At 56.5% G+C, this 17,769-nt stretch overlaps 1 protein-coding gene across 5 annotated transcripts in view; it reads left to right on the forward strand.

Annotated features, from left to right (window-relative positions):
• The window catches only part of atg2a (autophagy related 2A), a 320,380-nt gene that overhangs the window by 274,804 nt on the left and 27,807 nt on the right, over positions 1–17,769 (forward strand). For all 5 annotated transcript variants that reach the window (XM_063036273.1, XM_063036274.1, XM_063036277.1 and 2 more), the window contains exons 34-35: positions 9,035–9,136; positions 11,078–11,162. In XM_063036273.1, the coding sequence (XP_062892343.1) occupies positions 9,035–9,136; positions 11,078–11,162 (187 nt within the window). The remainder of the gene's footprint in view (positions 1–9,034; positions 9,137–11,077; positions 11,163–17,769) is intronic.

The following is a 17,769-nucleotide window of genomic DNA, read 5'->3' on the forward strand; positions in this document are numbered from 1 at the left end:
GGAGAGTGGGAATAGTGACAGAGACTGGGAGGTGTCGGGTGGATCAGGTGAGGGGGGAGTGATGGACAGACGGAGGAGGGGAGAGTGGGAATAGTGACAGAGACTGGGAGGTGTCGGGTGGATCAGGTGAGGGGGGAGTGATGGACAGACGGAGAAGGGGAGAGTGGGAATAGTGACAGAGACTGGGAGGTGACGGGTGGATGATGTGAGGGGGAGTGATGGACAGACAGAGGAGAGGAGAGTGGGAATAGTGACAGAGACTGGGAGGTGATGGGTGGATCAGGTGAGGGGGAGTGACGGACAGACGGAGGAGTGGAGAGTGGGAATAGTGACAGAGACTGGGAGGTGACGGGTGGATCCAGGTGAGGGGGAGTGATGGACAGACGGAGGAGGGGAGAGTGGGAATAGTGACAGAGACTGGGAGGTGACGGGTGGATCAGGTGAGGGGGAGTGATGGACAGACGGAGGAGGGGAGAGTGGGAATAGTGACAGAGACTGGGAGGTGACGGGTGGATCAGGTGAGGGGGAGTGATGGACAGACGGAGGAGGGGAGAGTGGGAATAGTGACAGAGACTGGGAGGTGTCGGGTGGATCAGGTGAGGGGGGAGTGATGGACAGACGGAGGAGGGGAGAGTGGGAATAGTGACAGAGACTGGGAGGTGTCGGGTGGATCAGGTGAGGGGGAGTGATGGACAGACGGAGGACGGGAGAGTGGGAATAGTGACAGAGACTGGGAGGTGACGGGTGGATGATGTGAGGGGGAGTGATGGACAGACAGAGGAGAGGAGAGTGGGAATAGTGACAGAGACTGGGAGGTGATGGGTGGATCAGGTGAGGGGGAGTGACGGACAGACGGAGGAGTGGAGAGTGGGAATAGTGACAGAGACTGGGAGGTGACGGGTGGATCCAGGTGAGGGGGAGTGATGGACAGACGGAGGAGGGGAGAGTGGGAATAGTGACAGAGACTGGGAGGTGACGGGTGGATCAGGTGAGGGGGAGTGATGGACAGACGGAGGAGGGGAGAGTGGGAATAGTGACAGAGTCTGGCAGGTGACGGGTGGATCAGGTGAGGGAGAGTGACGGACTGACGGAGGAGGGGAGAGTGGGAATAGTGACAGAGACTGGGAGGTGACGGGTGGATCCAGGTGAGGGGGAGTGACGGACAGACAGAGGAGGGGAGAGTGGGAATAGTGACAGAGACTGGGAGGTGATGGGTGGATCAGGTGAGGGGGAGTGATGGACAGACGGAGGAGGTGAGAGTGGGAATAGTGACAGAGACTGGGAGGTGACGGGTGGATCAGGTGAGGGGCAGTGATGGACAGACGGAGGAGGGGAGAGTGGGAATAGTGACATACTGGGAGGTGACGGGTGGATCAGGTGAGGGGGAGTGACGGACAGACGGAGGATGGGAGAGTGGGAATAGTGACAGAGACTGGGAGGTGATGGGTGGATCAGGTGAGTGGGAGTGATGGACAGACGGAGGAGAGGAGAGTGGGAATAGTGACAGAGACTGGGAGGTGACGGGTGGATCAGGTGAGGGGGAGTGATGGACAGACAGAGGAGGGGAGAGTGGGAATAGTGACAGAGACTGGGAGGTGATGGGTGGATCCAGGTGAGGGGGAGTGATGGACAGACGGAGGAGGGGAGAGTGGGAATAGTGACTGAGACTGGGAGGTGACGGGTGGATCCAGGTGAGGGGGAGTGATGGACAGACAGAGGAGGGGAGAGTGGGAATAGTGACAGAGACTGGGAGGTGACGGGTGGATCAGGTGAGGGAGAGTGACGGACTGACGGAGGAGGGGAGTGTGGGAATAGTGACAGAGACTGGGAGGTGACGGGTGGATCCAGGTGAGGGGGAGTGATGGACAGACGGAGGAGGGGAGAGTGGGAATAGTGACAGAGACTGGGAGGTGACGGGTGGATCCAGGTGAGGGGGAGTGATGGACAGACGGAGGAGGGGAGAGTGGGAATAGTGACAAAGACTGGGAGGTGACGGGTGTATCAGGTGAGGGGGAGTGATGGACAGACGGAGGAGGGGAGAGTGGGAATAGTGACAGAGACTGGGAGGTGACGGGTGGATCCAGGTGAGGGGGAGTGATGGACAGACGGAGGAGGGGAGAGTGGGAATAGTGACAGAGACTGGGAGGTGACGGGTGGATCAGGTGAGGGGGAGTGATGGACAGACGGAGGAGGGGATAGTGGGAATAGTGACAGAGTCTGGCAGGTGACGGGTGGATCAGGTGAGGGAGAGTGACGGACTGACGGAGGAGGGGAGAGTGGGAATAGTGACAGAGACTGGGAGGTGACGGGTGGATCCAGGTGAGGGGGAGTGACGGACAGACAGAGGAGGGGAGAGTGGGAATAGTGACAGAGACTGGGAGGTGACGGGTGGATCAGGTGAGGGGCAGTGATGGACAGACGGAGGAGGGGAGAGTGGGAATAGTGACATACTGGGAGGTGACGGGTGGATCAGGTGAGGGGGAGTGACGGACAGACGGAGGATGGGAGAGTGGGAATAGTGACAGAGACTGGGAGGTGATGGGTGGATCAGGTGAGTGGGAGTGATGGACAGACGGAGGAGAGGAGAGTGGGAATAGTGACAGAGACTGGGAGGTGACGGGTGGATCAGGTGAGGGGGAGTGATGGACAGACAGAGGAGGGGAGAGTGGGAATAGTGACAGAGACTGGGAGGTGATGGGTAGATCCAGGTGAGGGGGAGTGATGGACAGACGGAGGAGGGGAGAGTGGGAATAGTGACTGAGACTGGGAGGTGACGGGTGGATCCAGGTGAGGGGGAGTGATGGACAGACAGAGGAGGGGAGAGTGGGAATAGTGACAGAGACTGGGAGGTGACGGGTGGATCAGGTGAGGGAGAGTGACGGACTGACGGAGGAGGGGAGTGTGGGAATAGTGACAGAGACTGGGAGGTGACGGGTGGATCCAGGTGAGGGGGAGTGACGGACAGACAGAGGAGGGGAGAGTGGGAATAGTGACAGAGACTGGGAGGTGACGGGTGGATCAGGTGAGGGGGAGTGATGGACAGACGGAGGAGAGGAGAGTGGGAATAGTGACAGAGACTGGGAGGTGACGGGTGGATCCAGGTGAGGGGGAGTGATGGACAGACGGAGGAGGGGAGAGTGGGAATAGTGACAGAGACTGGGAGGTGATGGGTGGATCAGGTGAGGGGGAATGATGGACAGACGGAGGAGGGGAGAGTGGGAATAGTGACAGAGACTGCGAGGTGACGGGTGGATCAGGTGAGGGGGAATGATGGACAGACAGAGGAGGGGAGAGTGGGAATAATGACAGAGACTGGGAGGTGACGGGTGGATCAGGTGAGGGGGAGTGATGGACAGACGGAGGAGGGGAGAGTGGGAATAGTGACAGAGACTGGGAGGTGATGGGTGGATCCAGGTGAGGGGGAGTGATGGACAGACGGAGGAGGGGAGAGTGGGAATAGTGACTGAGACTGGGAGGTGACGGGTGGATCCAGGTGAGGGGGAGTGATGGACAGACAGAGGAGGGGAGAGTGGGAATAGTGACAGAGACTGGGAGGTGACGGGTGGATCAGGTGAGGGAGAGTGACGGACTGACGGAGGAGGGGAGTGTGGGAATAGTGACAGAGACTGGGAGGTGACGGGTGGATCCAGGTGAGGGGGAGTGACGGACAGACAGAGGAGGGGAGAGTGGGAATAGTGACAGAGACTGGGAGGTGACGGGTGGATCAGGTGAGGGGGAGTGATGGACAGACGGAGGAGAGGAGAGTGGGAATAGTGACAGAGACTGGGAGGTGACGGGTGGATCCAGGTGAGGGGGAGTGATGGACAGACGGAGGAGGGGAGAGTGGGAATAGTGACAGAGACTGGGAGGTGATGGGTGGATCAGGTGAGGGGGAATGATGGACAGACGGAGGAGGGGAGAGTGGGAATAGTGACAGAGACTGGGAGGTGACGGGTGGATCAGGTGAGGGGGAGTGATGGACAGACAGAGGAGGGGAGAGTGGGAATAGTGACAGAGACTGGGAGGTGACGGGTGGATCAGGTGAGGGGGAGTGATGGACAGACGGAGGAGGGGAGAGTGGGAATAGTGACAGAGACTGGGAGGTGATGGGTGGATCAAGTGAGGGGGAGTGACGGACAGACGGAGGAGGGGAGAGTGGGAGGTGAAGGAGTGGAGCACACCAGATAAGGGAGGGCAGATTGGAATAATGGGTGGAGGGGTGCCAGTGAGCGGGGACCAGAGGACACAGATAGAGTGGATGTGGAGAGGATGTTTCCTATACTGGGGGAGTCTAGGACCAGAGGACACAGATAGAGTGGATGTAGGGAGGATGTTTCCTATAGTGGGGGAGTCTAGGACCAGAGGACACAGATAGAGTGCATGTGGAGAGGATGTTTCCTATAGTGAGGGAGTCTAGGACCAGAGGACACAGATAGAGTGGATGTGGAGAGGATGCTTCCTATAGTGAGGGAGTCTAGGACCAGAGGACACAGATAGAGTGGATGTGGAGAGGATGTTTCCTATGGTGGAGGAGTCTAGGACCAGAGGACACAGATAGAGTGCATGTGGAGAGGATGTTTCCTATCGTGAGGGAGTATAGGACCAGAGGACACAGATAGAGTGGATGTGGAGAGGATGCTTCCTATAGTGAGGGAGTCTAGGACCAGAGGACACAGATAGAGTGGATGTGGAGAGGATGTTTCCTATGGTGGAGGAGTCTCGGACCAGAGGACACAGATAGAGTGCATGTGGAGAGGATGTTTCCTATAGTGGGGGAGTCTAGGACCAGAGGACACAGATAGAGTGGATGTAGAGAGGATGCTTCCTATAGTGAGGGAGTCTAGGACCAGAGGACACAGATAGAGTGGATGTGGAGAGGATGTTTCCTATAGTGGGGGAGTCCAGGACCAGAGGGCTGGTGAATTGGGCAGTCCCCTGGCAGACGAAATTTAACACTGGGCTTTGGTGTGACATGCCTGAGGCCAGGCTGTGCAGAGTAGGTGGTCCATTTCTGATCTGTGCAGAACAGTGGGCCCACCGTGTGGACCTCCATCCCTGAAGATGGCGGGGTGTGTTGAGTGGGAGGTCAGTGATGCTCAGAGGTTTCTGAGGGGCTGGATCAAAGCTGATGCTACCCTGTGGGTCCTCCACTGTCTGCAGTGCTGGTGGTCCTGCACCCCAGGAGGTGAAGTTCCTCGGAAAAGGTCATGGTGTGAGACGTTTCGGTTCGAAGGGTAGTGGAGATTGATCAGGGCAGTTGATCAGGGCTCCTGTTCCCCAGTCCCTGGAGCCCAGACTGACCGGCGGTAATGGGGTGGGACTGCCGTGGGGAGTCTTTGTGCCTGTTCACCAGACCCTGGAGCCCAGACTGACCGGCGGTAATGGGGTGGGTCTGCCGTGGGGAGTCTTTGTGCCAATTCCCCAGTCCCTGGAGCCCAGACTGACCGGCGGTAATGGGGTGGGTCTGCCGTGGGGAGTCTTTGTGCCAATTCCCCAGTCCCTGGAGCCCATACTGACCGGCGGTAATGGGGTCGGACTGCCGTGGGGAGTCTTTGTGCCAATTCCCTAGACCCTGGAGCCCAGACTGACCGGCGGTAATGGGGTGGGACTGCCTTGGGGAGTCTTTGTGCCAGTTCCCCAGTCCCTGGAGCCCTGACTGACCGGCGGTAATGGGGTGGGACTGCCGTGGGGAGTCTTTGTGCCAGTTCCCCAGTCCCTGGAGCCCTGACTGACCGGCGGTAATGGGGTGGGACTGCCTTGGGGAGTCTTTGTGCCAGTTCCCCAGTCCCTGGAGCCCTGACTGACCGGCCGTAAGGGGTGGGACTGCCGTGGGGAGTCTTTGTGCCTGTTCCCCAGTCCCTGGAGCCCAGACTGACCGGCGGTAATGGGGTGGGTCTGCTGTGGGGAGTCTTTGTGCCAATTCCCCAGTCCCTGGAGCCCAGACTGACCGGCGGTAATGGGGTGGGTCTGCCGTGGGGAGTCTTTGTGCCAATTCCCCAAACCCTGGAGCCCAGACTGACTGGCGGTAATGGGGTGGGTCTGCCGTGGGGAGTCTTTGTGCCAATTCCTCAGTCCCTGGAGCCCAGACTGACCGGCGGTAATGGGGTGGGACTGCCGTGGGGAGTCTTTGTGCCAATTCCCTAGACCCTGGAGCCCTGACTGACCGGCGGTAATGGGGTGGGACTGCCTTGGGGAGTCTTTGTGCCAGTTCCCCAGTCCCTGGAGCCCTGACTGACCGGCCGTAAGGGGTGGGACTGCTGTGGGGAGTCTTTGTGCCTGTTCCCCAGTCCCTGGAGCCCAGACTGACCGGCGGTAATGGGGTGGGACTGCCGTGGGGAGTCTTTGTGCCTGTTCCCCAGTCCCTGGAGCCCAGACTGACCGGCGGTAATGGGGTGGGTCTGCTGTGGGGAGTCTTTGTGCCAATTCCCCAGTCCCTGGAGCCCAGACTGACCGGCGGTAATGGGGTGGGTCTGCCGTGGGGAGTCTTTGTGCCAATTCCTCAGTCCCTGGAGCCCAGACTGACCGGCGGTAATGGGGTTGGACTGCCGTGGGGAGTGTTTGTGCCAATTCCCCAGACCCTGGAGCCCAGACTGACCGGCGGTAATGGGGTGGGACTGCCGTGGGGAGTCTTTGTGCCAATTCCCCAGTCCCTGGAGCCCAGACTGACCGGCGGTAATGGGGTGGGACTGCCGTGGGGAGTCTTTGTGCCTGTTCCCCAGTCCCTGGAGCCCAGACTGACCGGCGGTAATGGGGTGGGACTGCTGTGGGGAGTCTTTGTGCCAATTCCCCAAACCCTGGAGCCCAGACTGACCGGCGGTAATGGGGTGGGACTGCCTTGGGGAGTCTTTGTGCCAGTTCCCCAGTCCCTGGAGCCCTGACTGACCGGCGGTAATGGGGTGGGACTGCCTTGGGGAGTCTTTGTGCCAGTTCCCCAGTCCCTGGAGCCCTGACTGACCGGCCGTATGGGGTGGGACTGCCGTGGGGAGTCTTTGTGCCTGTTCCCCAGTCCCTGGAGCCCAGACTGACCGGCGGTAATGGGGTGGGTCTGCTGTGGGGAGTCTTTGTGCCAATTCCCCAGTCCCTGGAGCCCAGACTGACCGGCGGTAATGGGGTGGGTCTGCCGTGGGGAGTCTTTGTGCCAATTCCTCAGTCCCTGGAGCCCAGACTGACCGGCGGTAATGGGGTTGGACTGCCGTGGGGAGTGTTTGTGCCAATTCCCCAGACCCTGGAGCCCAGACTGACCGGCGGTAATGGGGTGGGACTGCCGTGGGGAGTCTTTGTGCCAATTCCCCAGTCCCTGGAGCCCAGACTGACCGGCGGTAATGGGGTGGGACTGCCGTGGGGAGTCTTTGTGCCTGTTCCCCAGTCCCTGGAGCCCAGACTGACCGGCGGTAATGGGGTGGGACTGCCGTGGGGAGTCTTTGTGCCAATTCCCTGGACCCTGGAGCCCTGACTGACCGGCGGTAATGGGGTGGGACTGCCGTGGGGAGTCTTTGTGCCAGTTCCCCAGTCCCTGGAGCCCTGACTGACCAGCGGTAATGGGGTGGGTCTGCCTTGGGGAGTCTTTGTGCCAGTTCCCCAGTCCCTGGAGCCCTGACTGACCGGCCGTAATGGGGTGGGACTGCCTTGGGGAGTCTTTGTGCCTGTTCCCCAGTCCCTGGAGCCCAGACTGACCGGCGGTAATGGGGTGGGTCTGCTGTGGGGAGTCTTTGTGCCTGTTCCCCAGTCCCTGGAGCCCAGACTGACCGGCGGTAATGGGGTGGGTCTGCTGTGGGGAGTCTTTGTGCCAATTCCCCAGACCCTGGAGCCCTGACTGACCGGCGGTAATGGGGTGGGACTGCCGTGGGGAGTCTTTGTGCCAATTCCCCAGACCCTGGAGCCCAGACTGACCGGCGGTAATGGGGTGGGACTGCCGTGGGGAATCTTTGTGCCAATTCCCCAGACCCTGGAGCCCAGACTGACCGGCGGTAATGGGGTGGGACTGCCGTGGGGAATCTTTGTGCCAATTCCCCAGTCCCTGGAGCCCAGACTGACCGGCGGTAATGGGGTGGGACTGCCGTGGGGAGTCTTTGTGCCAATTCCCCAGACCCTGGAGCCCTGACTGATCGGCGGTAATGGGGTGGGACTGCCGTGGGGAGTCTTTGTGCCAATTCCCCAGTCCCTGGAGCCCTGACTGACCAGCGGTAATGGGGTGGGACTGCCGTGGGGAGTCTTTGTGCCTGTTCCCCAGACCCTGGAGCCCAGACTGACCGGCGGTAATGGGGTGGGACTGCCGTGGGGAGTCTTTGTGCCTGTTCCCCAGTCCCTGGAGCCCAGACTGACCGGCGGTAATGGGGTGGGTCTGCTGTGGGGAGTCTTTGTGCCAATTCCCCAGACCCTGGAGCCCTGACTGACCGGCGGTAATGGGGTGGGACTGCCGTGGGGAGTCTTTGTGCCAATTCCCCAGACCCTGGAGCCCAGACTGACCGGCGGTAATGGGGTTGGACTGCCGTGGGGAATCTTTGTGCCAATTCCCCAGACCATGGAGCCCAGACTGACCGGCGGTAATGGGGTGGGTCTGCCGTGGGGAGTCTTTGTGCCAATTCCCCAGACCATGGAGCCCAGACTGACCGGCGGTAATGGGGTGGGTCTGCCGTGGGGAGTCTTTATGCCTGTTCCCCAGACCCTGGAGCCCAGACTGACCGGCGGTAATGGGGTGGGACTGCCTTGGGGAGTCTTTGTGCCTGTTCCCCAGACCCTGGAGCCCAGACTGACCAGCGGTAATGGGGTGGGTCTGCCGTGGGGAGTTTTTGTGCCAATTCCCCAGTCCCTGGAGCCCTGACTGACCAGCGGTAATGGGGTGGGACTGCCGTGGGGAGTCTTTGTGCCTGTTCCCCAGACCCTGGAGCCCAGACTGACCGGCGGTAATGGGGTGGGTCTGCCGTGGGGAGTCTTTATGCCTGTTCCCCAGACCCTGGAGCCCAGACTGACCGGCGGTAATGGGGTGGGACTGCCGTGGGGAGTCTTTGTGCCCATGTGGATTGTTGTTTTCCAGCTGACCATCAAGGCCCTCCACGTCAGGCCGGAGTCTGGGCTCGGAGGCCCCGAGTGCTGCCTACGAGTCTCCCTGATGCCCCTACGCCTCAATATTGACCAGGTCAGTGGCCGGCCGGAACGCATCGAACTTCCCCTGGGTGTGTGTGTGTGTGTGTGTGTGTCTCCCTCTCTCCACCTCCACCTCCCTCCCTCCGGCAGGGTAGTTCTTCCTGCCGCAGATTGGTTGCCACTGCCTCACTGGTCCTGTTGGCCAAAGTATCAGTGGCAGTGTCCATCAGCACCTGCAGACTGTCACTCCAAGCCACCGGCTGTGATACTACTGGAGACCCTGGCCTGCAGTTCCTCCAGGAACCCCAGGTCCCTCACCATTCCTCCAGAGACCCCAGGTCCCTCACCCCTCCTCCAGAACCTCAGGTGCCTCACCCCTCCTCCAGGAACCTCAGGTGCCTCACCCCTCCTCCAGGAACCTCAGGAGCCTCACCCCTCCTCCAGAACCTCAGGTGCCTCACCCCTCCTCCAGGAACCTCAAGTGCCTCACCCCTCCTCCAGGGACCTCAGGAGCCTCACCCCTCCTCCAGGGACCTCAGGTGCCTCACCCCTCCTCCAGGAACCTCACGTGCCTCACCCCTCCTCCAGGAATCTCACGTCCCTCACCCCTCCTCCAGGGACCTCAGGTGCCTCACCCCTCCTCCAGGGACCTCAGGTGCCTCATCATTCCTCCAGGGACCTCAGGTGCCTCACCCCTCCTCCAGGGACCTCAGGTGCCTCACCGTTCCTCCAGGAACCTCAGGTGTCTCACCCCTCCTCCAGGGACCTCAGGTGCCTCACCGTTCCTCCAGGAACCTCAGGTGTCTCACCCCTCCTCCAGGAACCTCAGGTGTCTCACCCCTCGTCCAGGAACCTCGGGTGCCTCACCCCTCCTCCAGCTAGGAGCAGCCAGTGGGCTTCCTTTGCTGCCCGGTTGAGACTGCCCCTTTTCTTAATCCGGTCAAGCCAGGCCTCTGACTCCTCAAGTTGCAACGTACTTCTGCAAGTAGTTACTGAGGCCCTCGGTTCATCAGGTTTGACCGTGGGTATTGCACCCTAGCTGTCTACCTGATACACAAGCCAGGGCAGTACGATACGGAGAGCAAGCCATTACCCGTGTAGCAGGCTCCCCCTCTCCACACAGCTGGTGAACCAGAGACCGATGCAGTTTGGCACCAGCAGGAGTTGCCAGTCAGCGTTGAACTCAACATTGATCTACACTGCCTTAGGGACTCCAGCTCCGGATATTTCCCTTGCGGTTTACTGCCAAAGCCTTCCCCATGAGCGGGTGTAGCCACAAGGCAGCGGAGGTCTGAGATCAGAGTTTTCTTTCTAGATGAGTTGCCAACCCAACCACAGCTGACGAGCCCCATCTGCCCAAAACGACTGGTTTTAAGGCACCAGTAACCCGGCATTGCCCCTTCTGGCAAGAAAAACGGTTCCCTGGGGTTAGTAGCTGAGCCATATGTTGGAGCTGGACTGGGTTTTCAGAGGCTATTTGAGGGGCATTTATTGGGAGCATTTAATAGGTACTGGGAGCGGATCCCCGTAGCCACCCCCAGCTATAACAACCTTGAGGATGTCTACCCACTCCTCCCTACACTGACCGTCTCCCCTTTCCTCCCTACGCTGTCTCCCCTCTCCACCCTACACCGGCCATCCCCCGTGGAATGTGTGCGTTGCCTCCTGTTGCCTCGTTTTCCTCCCACAGTCCAAAGACGTCGCGGGTCTGCTAATTTGGTGGTTGTGAATTGTCCTATGATTAGATTAGGGTTAAATCGGGCTTGTTGGGGATTTCTGGAGTGTCACGGATCGAAGGGCCAGAAGAGCTGACTCTGTTTATATCAATGAACAAAGTTTGCACAAGTGACAGTGGAAAGTGAGTTGTACTGCGGGGTTGGGGGGGGGGCAGCTGCATCATGTTAATCTCCTGTCTGTTCTGGCTGTGGGTCAGTTTTACTCAAAGCACTGGATCCTTTCTCAATTTAATTTTGTTTGCCCTCTCGTTGCTCAGGATGCCTTATTCTTCCTGAAAGACTTCTTCACTACGTTTGCAACTGGAATCAATCCCGTCGTTCCTGTGGATTCAGCTGTAGAAGGTAGGAATGCCGGGCATGGGCAGCTCCTTCGTTGCTGGCATTGTTCTGTTGTTAAAAAATATCTCTTACAACACAGAGGCACAGAGAGATCTATATTTACTGACAAGTACCTTTATTGTTTAAGCTAACAAGTTAGTGAATTCATACAATAAGTACCTTGCGTGCACACCCACTAAGTATCCCTGACTCTCCTGAATAGTCAAAGAGTAGGAAAGGTATTACTCGGGCAAAGGAGTTTACGCTGGCCAGGCATTCCTCGTTGTCCCAACTCACTCACCACGTGTTTCACACAAGGTGGCTCACACTTGTATCTGTGATAGTTATTCTTCGAAGTTACCACTTCCGGCACACACACAGCATCCAATCTTATATCCATTCCTGATCAATTCAAATATCGCATTCTAGTGTCATTGGTCACAGGCCATGTGTCTGCCCTTTAACACCTTGTTATTGGCTCTGCTCCAAGCCAGCAACCATTATTGCCCTCTTCCCATCAAGTGACAGTCGATAATTTATGGCTGTTTGTTCTCAATCAGCTATGAGCTCGAGTCACTCCAGGCAGGCATCAGCCCCAGTATTCACAAATCTGCATGTTATAGCCAACCAAAGAACATCTCACAAATAACTTCTTATTTGGAAATGATCTCCAGTCCAGCAGATTACCTGAAGTATCATTGTGTCTTTAAAACATTGATCAAGCCCAGCTTGTCAAACTCACAAAACGGAGAATAGAGTCTCTTCACAAAGTGGCAGCCTCCATCTCCAAGCATGCGGCAAGAACAAAGACAATTAGTCTGTCTGCTTCCTTTGTCCTTGATTCATTTGAATTCACTGATTTGTAGACTGTCATTCTTTCTGGCCAGCAGTTCTCAGCTCCGAGGGCTGGCTGCCCTGTGAGCCCATCGGCAAGCATTGTTTTTGGATTGGGACTGGTACTTGTCGGATTTACAGCTAGGCCCTTCAGACCAACAGATCAAGAAATTTCCTAAGCTAGTCCTTCTGCCCTTGTTTAGTCCATATCCCTTTAAGCCTTTCCTAACAGTCCAAGTATCTTTTAAACCACCCTCGACCACTTCCTCTGCAGTGATTGTGGAAAAACAAATGCCCTAGGGCACTATTCCCTCTAAGCTGCATGGCCACGCAGTAACTGAAATGCTCCCGTGCACATAGCCTTCGATGCCACACAGCTGGCATTTTCTTTTATATAATAATACGATTTTGAAATCTATGCTAATACAATTGTGAAATACCCTGTAATTGTGGATTCATGTGATCCGTAAATTTTCTAAGTAACAAACGTACCATAACCTTTACTTTGAAACATTTTAGAACTTAAACGTATTTACATTGTCAGGGTTTCAAATTACAACACTGTTACAAATTGTAACAGTAAACTCAGAATGGAAGTCAGTATCTCATAAACCGCCAGACTGCTGAACGTCAGTGCCATCTAGTCAAAACAGCTTGCTTTTGCCATTATGCTTGCCTGTTGTTTTGACTGCCCGACATTGTTTGCTTGGGTTGTGTTAGTTTGATGTGGAAATTATAAAAAGACATTTGAAGGACCGTGTAGTTTTCAGGTTGTGTGAACATTTCCTGCTCAGAGCACTGGTTGGTTTGCGCAGCGCAATAAAGGATTAGATTACATTATGAGGACACGCAGTCCTCTTTTATTGTCATTTAGTAATGCATGGATTAAGAAATGATACAATGTTCCTCCAGTATGATATCACAGAAACACAAGACAAACCAAGACAAAAAAAAACTGACAAAAACCACATTAGAGGGAATGTTGCCCTCGGGTCCCCTTTAACTCATCCCCCCTCACCTTAAACTTGTGCCCTCTAGTTTCAGACATACCCACCCCGGGAAAAAGAATGTCCTCAAGTTTACATAAACCTCGGTGAGGTCATCCCTCAGCCTCCATCACTCTGTCAAACAGTCCCAGCCTACCCAGCTCTCTTTAAAACTCAAGCCCTCCAGTCCAGATTGACAACATCCTTGTCACTCTTTTGGCACCTTTTCCAGTTTAATGACATCCTTCCTATAACTGGCCGACACCAGATCTGTACACAGAACTCCAAGTGCAGTCTCACAAATGTCTACGTCCCTCCAGGGGCAGTTCGATTCCATCTCAAAGGAATTACCTCACCAGTTGACTTTGAAGTTGTATAAGCTGTTGGTGAGGCCTAATTTGGAGTATCGTGTGCAGTTTTGGTCACCTACCTACAGGAAAGCTATCAATACGATTGAAAGAACATGGAGGAAATTTACAAGGATGTTGCTGAGTCTGGAGGATCTGAGGTATAAGGAAGGTTTGAATTGATTAGGACTTTAATCCCTGGAACGTAGAAAATAGAGAGGAGATTTGATAGATGTTTTCAAAATTATGAGGGGTATAAAAACATAGAAAATAGGTGCAGGAGTAGGCCATTCGGCCCTTCGAGCGTGCACCGCCATTTATTATGATCATGGCTGATCATCCAACTCAGAACCCTGCACCAGCCTTCCCTCCATACCCCCTGATCCCTTTAGCCACAAGGGCCATATCTAACTCCCTCTTAAATATAGCCAATGAACTGGCCTCAACAGTTTCCTGTGGCAGAGAATTCCACAGATTCACCACTCTCTGTGTGAAGAAGTTTTTCCTAATCTCGGTCCCAAAAGGCTTCCCCTTTATCCTCAAACTGTGACCCCTCGTTCTGGACTTCCCCAAAATCGGGAACAATCTTCCTGCATCTAGCCTGTCCAATCCCTTTAGGATTTTATACGTTTCAATCAGATCCCCCCTCAATCTTCTAAATTCCAACGAGTACAAGCCTAGTCGATCCAGCCTTTCATCATATGAAAGTCCTGCCATCCCAGGAATCAATCTGGTGAACCTTCTTTGTACTCCCTCTATGGCAAGGATGTTTTTCCTCAGATTAGGGGACCAAAACTGCACACAATACTCCAGATGTGGTCAAGGCCTTGTACAACTGCAGTAGTACCTCCCTGCTCCTGTACTCGAACCTTCTTGCTATAAATGCCAGCATACCATTCGCCTTTTTCACTGCCTGCTGTACCTGCATGCCCACTTTCAATGACTGGTGTATAAAGACACCCGGGTCTTGTTGCACCTCCCCTTTTCCTAATCGGCCACCATTCAGATAATAATCGGTTTTCCTGTTTTTGCCACCAAAGTGGATAACTTCACATTTATCCACATTAAATTGCATCTGCCATGAATTTGCCCACTCACCCAACCTATCCAAGTCACCCTGCATCCTCTTAGCATCCTCCTCACTGCTAACACTGCCACCCAGCTTCGTGTCATCCGCAAACTTGGAGATGCTGCATTTAATTCCCTCATCCAAGTCATTAATATATATTGTAAACAACTGGGGTCCCAGCACTGAGCCTTGCGGTACCCCACTAGTCACTGCCTGCCATTCTGGGTATGTTGGGTGGGACTACATCCAGAGGTCATGGGTTAGGGGTGAAAGGTGAAAAGTTTAAGGGGAACATGAGGGTGAACTTCTTCGCTCAGAGGGTGGGTGAGAGTGTGGATCGAGCTACCAGTGCGAGTGGTGGATGTGAGTTCGAATACAGCATTTAAGAGAAGTTTGGATAGGTACATGGATGCGAGGAGTGTGGAGGGTATGGTCCAGGTGAAGGTGGATGAGACTAGGCAGTTTGGCATGGACTAGATGGGCTGAAGGGCCACCTGTGGAGTGGTGTTCTGTGACTCTGTGTTTGATTTGCTCTGTGTGGTATTTGTGTTCTGCCTCACCAGCCCTGAGTACCATTGGCAGGAGCGTGGCGCAGTGACAGAGCAGGTCAAGCTGCTTTCTCAGCACTCCAGAAAGCACGGTTCAGTTCTCACCTCCAGCACTGTGTGTGTGTGTGTGTGTGTGTGTGTGTGTGCGTGTCTGTGGTGTGTGTGTGTCTGTGTGCCTGTCTGTGGTGTGTGTGTGTGTGTGTGTGTGTGTGTATGCGTGTCTGTGGTGTGTGTGTGCGTGTGTGTGGTGTGTGTGTGTCTGTGTGCCTGTCTGTGGTGTGTGTCTGTGTGTGTGTGTGCGTGTGTGTGTTTACCTGTGGTGTGTGTGTGTGTGTGTGTCTGTGTGCCTGTCTGTGGTGTGTGTGTGTGTGTGTGCGCGTGTCTGTGGTGTGTGTGTGCGTGTGTGTGGTGTGTGTGTGTCTGTGTGCGTGTCTGTGGTGTGTGTGTGTGTGTCTGTGTGCCTGTCTGTGGTGTGTGTCTGTCTGTCTGTCCCTCTGTGTGGTGTGTCGACATGTGTCTATTTGTACATGGAGTTTGTATATTTTTTGACTGCATGGGTTTCCACCGGGATCTCCTCTGTCTCCTCCAGTGATGTGCCGGGTCTGCAGGTGAACTGGCCCCGGGGTGTGGGATCTAGGGTCCGATGGGAATGTGGGGAGATGTGCCGGGGTGTGGGATCTAGGGTCCGATGGGAATGTGGGGAGATGTGCCGGGGTGTGGGATCTAGGGTCCGATGGGAATGTGGGGAGATGTGCCGGGGTGTGGGATCTAGGGTCCGATGGGAATGCGGGGAGATGTGCCGGGGTGTGGGATCTAGGGTCCGATGGGAATGTGGGGAGATGTGCCGGGGTGTGGGATCTGGGGTCCGATGGGAATGTGGGGAGATGTGCCGGGGTGTGGGATCTAGGGTCCGATGGGAATGTGAGGAGATGTGCCGGTGTGTGGGATCTAGGGTCCGATGGGAATGTGGGGAGATGTGCCGGGGTGTGGGATCTAGGGTCCGATGGGAATGTGGGGAGATGTGCCGGTGAGTGGGATCTAGGGTCCGATGGGAATGTGGGGAGATGTGCCGGGGTGTGGGATCTAGGGTCCGATGGGAATGCGGGGAGATGTGCCGGGGTGTGGGATCTAGGGTCCGATGGGAATGTGAGGAGATGTGCCGGTGTGTGGGATCTAGGGTCCGATGGGAATGTGGGGAGATGTGCCGGGGTGTGGGATCTAGGGTCCGATGGGAATGTGAGGAGATGTGCCGGTGTGTGGGATCTAGGGTCCGATGGGAATGTGGGGAGATGTGCCGGGGTGTGGGATCTGGGGTCCGATGGGAATGTGGGGAGATGTGCCGGTGAGTGGGATCTAGGGTCCGATGGGAATGTGGGGAGATGTGCCGGTGAGTGGGATCTAGGGTCCGATGGGAATGTGAGGAGATGTGCCGGTGTGTGGGATCTAGGGTCCGATGGGAATGTGGGGAGATGTGCCGGGGTGTGGGATCTAGGGTCCGATGGGAATGCGGGGAGATGTGCCGGGGTGTGGGATCTAGGGTCCGATGGGAATGTGGGGAGATGTGCCGGGGTGTGGGATCTGGGGTCCGATGGGAATGTGGGGAGATGTGCCGGGGTGTGGGATCTAGGGTCCGATGGGAATGCGGGGAGATGTGCCGGTGTGTGGGATCTAGGGTCCGATGGGAATGCGGGGAGATGTGCCGGGGTGTGGGATCTAGGGTCCGATGGGAATGCGGGGAGATGTGCCGGGGTGTGGGATCTAGGGTCCGATGGGAATGTGGGGAGATGTGCCAGGGTGTGGGATCCAGGATCCAATGGGAATGTGGGGAGATGTGCCGCGGTGTGGGATCTAGGGACCGATGTGAATGCGGGGAGATGTGCCGGGGTGTGGGATCTAGGGTCCGATGGGAATGTGGGGAGATGTGCCGGGGTGTGGGATCCAGGGTCCGATGGGAATGCGGGTAGATGTGCCGGTGAGTGGGATCTAGGGTCCGATGGGAATGCGGGGAGATGTGCCGGTGAGTGGGATCTAGGGTCCGATGGGAATGTGGGGAGATGTGCCGGTGTGTGGGATCTAGGGTCCGATGGGAATGTGGGGAGATGTGCCGGGGTGTGGGATCTAGGGTCTGATGGGAATGCGGGGAGATGTGCCGGTGAGTTGGATCTAGGGTCCGATGGGAATGTGGGGAGATGTGCCGGTGAGTGGGATCTAGGGTCCGATGGGAATGTGGGGAGATGTGCCGGGGTGTGGGATCTAGGGTCCGATGGGAATGTGGGGAGATGTGCCGGTGAGTGGGATCTAGGGTCCGATGGGAATGTGGGGAGATGTGCCGGGGTGTGGGATCTGGGGTCCGATGGGAATGTGGGGAGATGTGCCGGGGTGTGGGATCTAGGGTCCGATGGGAATGTGGGGAGATGTGCCGGTGAGTGGGATCTAGGGTCCGATGGGAATGTGGGGAGATGTGCCGGTGAGTGGGATCTAGGGTCCGATGGGAATGTGGGGAGATGTGCCGGGGTGTGGGATCTAGGGTCCGATGGGAATGTGGGGAGATGTGCCGGGGTGTGGGATCTGGGGTCCGATGGGAATGTGGGGAGATGTGCCGGTGTGTGGGATCTAGGGTCCGATGGGAATGTGGGGAGATGTGCCGGGGTGTGGGATCTGGGGTCCGATGGGAATGTGGGGAGATGTGCCGGGGTGTGGGATCTGGGGTCCGATGGGAATGTGGGGAGATGTGCCGGGGTGTGGGATCTAGGGTCTGATGGGAATGTGGGGAGATGTGCCGGTGAGTGGGATCTAGGGTCCGATGGGAATGCGGGGAGATGTGCCGGGGTGTGGGATCTAGGGTCC

This window comes from Mobula hypostoma, chromosome 30 (genome assembly GCF_963921235.1).
Source record: "Mobula hypostoma chromosome 30, sMobHyp1.1, whole genome shotgun sequence".
NCBI lineage: Eukaryota > Metazoa > Chordata > Chondrichthyes > Myliobatiformes > Myliobatidae > Mobula > Mobula hypostoma.